The sequence below is a fragment of the Apodemus sylvaticus genome, chromosome 1, assembly GCF_947179515.1.
Source record: "Apodemus sylvaticus chromosome 1, mApoSyl1.1, whole genome shotgun sequence".
NCBI lineage: Eukaryota > Metazoa > Chordata > Mammalia > Rodentia > Muridae > Apodemus > Apodemus sylvaticus.
The window spans coordinates 102,111,868-102,114,767 of NC_067472.1; the positions used below are offsets into that span (position 1 = coordinate 102,111,868).

The window sequence follows — 2,900 nt, forward strand, 5'->3', positions numbered from 1 at the left end:
TAGACACACAAGGGTTACAGTTCATATGGTAGTTGGTACATCTTGTGGACCAGAACGGACTTTCCCAAAGGAAGCAGGGAAGATGAAATGTAACAGGGATCATAAGCTCTAGAAACAACAGAGGGAAATGGGACCCTAAGAGTGACTAGTATCATTCTGATCATTGACAAAGATGATAAGAAGGAAGGCTTGTATTTATGAGGCTCTTGGAGACCCCATCTATGTTGGTAGTCCTCTGAGTCTTTTGTTTTCTTCGTATACCCCAGTGGACAAGTTTAAAATACCTAGGGTCATTAACTAAGAGACCCAGAGATGTGGAAGGGAGATTCTGAGATCTCCTGAGCATATGGAAAGGAAAGACTCTGGGGAGGTGATCTCATCATATGTATATTTCTAACCTGATTCTACAACAGTCTCTTAGAAGAACCTGTCTGCACTGATGAAGGACAGGTAACTACCCAGCAACAAGAATATGGGCTTGGTGAGTGCCAAGGATAGAAACAAGGGAAGACTGCACCCTTATATCTGTGAGATGTAGTCAGGAGAATAAAGACAAATTTCCCTTTATAGAAAGACACAGCACACGTGGGGACCCAGACTTTATTTCTGCAAGCATATCAAGGCAGTTGTGGAGTTTCTTATGAGGGGTCCATGAGCAGAGTGTAGAAAAATTCTAAATGCCTTTCGAGTACACATGGCATCATCTGGCCATGTCCTTGTATTTCCATAAAGAGCTCATGGCTTTGGGGAGAATTCAATTAAGTATAATGAAATTGAAAAACCAAAGAAAAGTTTTCTAATGTAACTTTGTCTCTTTTATGATAGAAAAATATAAAACAAAATTCAAATTTAAATATAGTGAAAGTTTTGCAAACAAACATCAATCTAGCTAAGAGATGTTAGTATCCATGTGGCTATATTTATCATAATTGTTTTGTAACCATTGAAACATTTTGCCTACATGTGACAGAGGTACACGATGCTGTAAAAACAGTGTGTTTTTAATGCATATGAGAAATGTTTATTGCTGAGCATGAATACTGTGATCAAGGCAGCCATGGAACACTTGCATGCAGAGGGAAGGGGAGACAGTCACTACAGTAAAGAAAAAGTGTTTTGAGTTTCACAGTGTGCACACTATGTGGTCCAATATCAGTGCTGCCCCCTTCCTGCTGACTGGCTTCCCAGGACTGGAAGCAGCTCATCACTGGATCTCTATCCCCTTCTTTGCCATCTATATCTCTGTGCTTCTGGGCAATGGCACACTTCTCTACCTCATCAAGGATGACACCAACCTCCATGAACCGATGTACTATTTCCTTGCCATGCTGGCAGGCACAGACCTCACAGTTACCCTGACTACAATGCCCACTGTAATGGCTGTTTTATGGGTGAATCACAGAGAGATAAGACACGGGGCCTGCTTCTTACAGGCCTACATCATTCACTCCCTTTCCATTGTGGAGTCAGGGGTCTTGCTTGCCATGTCTTATGATCGATTTGTCGCCATCTGCACACCTCTGCATTACAATTCTATCCTTACCAATTCCAGGGTTATAGCAATAGGGCTTGGGGTTGTACTGAGGGGTTTTTTATCTCTTGTACCGCCAATCCTGCCTCTCTTTTGGTTCCCATATTGCCGTTCCCATGTTCTTTCTCATGCCTTCTGCCTCCACCAAGATGTCATGAAACTTGCATGTGCTGATATTACATTTAACCGCATATATCCAGTTGTTTTGGTTGCCTTGACTTTCTTCCTTGATGCACTCATAATTTTCTTTTCCTATGTCCTCATTCTGAAGACAGTTATGGGCATTGCCTCTGGAGAGGAGAGAGCAAAGGCTCTCAACACATGTGTCTCTCACATTAGCTGTGTCCTGGTCTTTTATATCACTGTGATTGGCCTGACCTTCATTCACAGGTTTGGAAAGCATGCCCCCCATGTGGTACACATTACCATGAGCTATGTCTACTTTCTCTTTCCTCCATTTATGAACCCGATCATTTACAGCATAAAGACCAAGCAGATTCAGAGGAATGTTCTCCGTCTCCTATCTGTATAAGATGATGTGAATCATTACAACATAATTCAGGAAATTTGGGGGATTTTCAGCCTCCTTGATTTTATATCTATTTACTTCTTTATAGCATTAGGGTGTAAATTATTACATAAAACTATAAATTATAAATTAAACTAAATAATGGATACATCTGGCTGTTCAATTAGCATGTACATATTATAAAGATACCCAAATCTATCTATCTATCTATCTATCTATCTATCTATCTATCTATCTATCTATCTATCTATCTATCTATCATTTCTTCATCTGTCTATCTTGGGAGAAGGTTGGAAAAACAATAGAGAAATAAAATATCACTCTTTGGAGATAAAAACCATTAAATACTTTATGGACAGAAACTGTGGGATCATTAATACCATGTATCTGTAAGAGAAGAACCATTTCGGAATAAGTTAAGTGTCTAGACTGGGTCAGTGAGAGAAAAAAGAGGGCACTTCTGAATTCATTTGATGGTGGTATAAATATCAGTTTAACTATGAGAACTGAAATCCAGTGGACATTCCCCTGTCTCAAACTGCTTTATCTCACCACATGGTTTTCATTTGAAACGATTCAATAGCCATTTGTAAGGCTTTATCCTGTTTTTCCCTGAAACTTGTTCATTTCATTTGTGTTGTTTTATACTGTATTTTGTGACTATACGTTAATGAAATCTATTATTCTGTATATAAGTTTTAAGTATGAATAATTAATTAGAAAAATTCTTTCATGCAGTGTATGTTCTCCACAGTGAAGCCCCTCTGAGGCACTCTCTTTTCTCAGAACACTCTGCACTCATCACACAGGCTTTACAGACTCAGCATCTCTGCCAGACTT

At 39.3% G+C, this 2,900-nt stretch overlaps 1 protein-coding gene across 1 annotated transcript; it reads left to right on the forward strand.

Annotated features, from left to right (window-relative positions):
• The first annotated feature begins 1,136 nt into the window (after positions 1-1,136).
• Positions 1,137-2,063, forward strand: LOC127680795 (olfactory receptor 51B2-like). The gene has a single exon (XM_052176490.1). It carries the CDS (start codon positions 1,140-1,142, stop codon positions 2,061-2,063), a length of 924 nt encoding a protein of 307 aa, XP_052032450.1. The 5' UTR covers positions 1,137-1,139.
• The last annotated feature ends 837 nt before the right edge of the window (positions 2,064-2,900 follow it).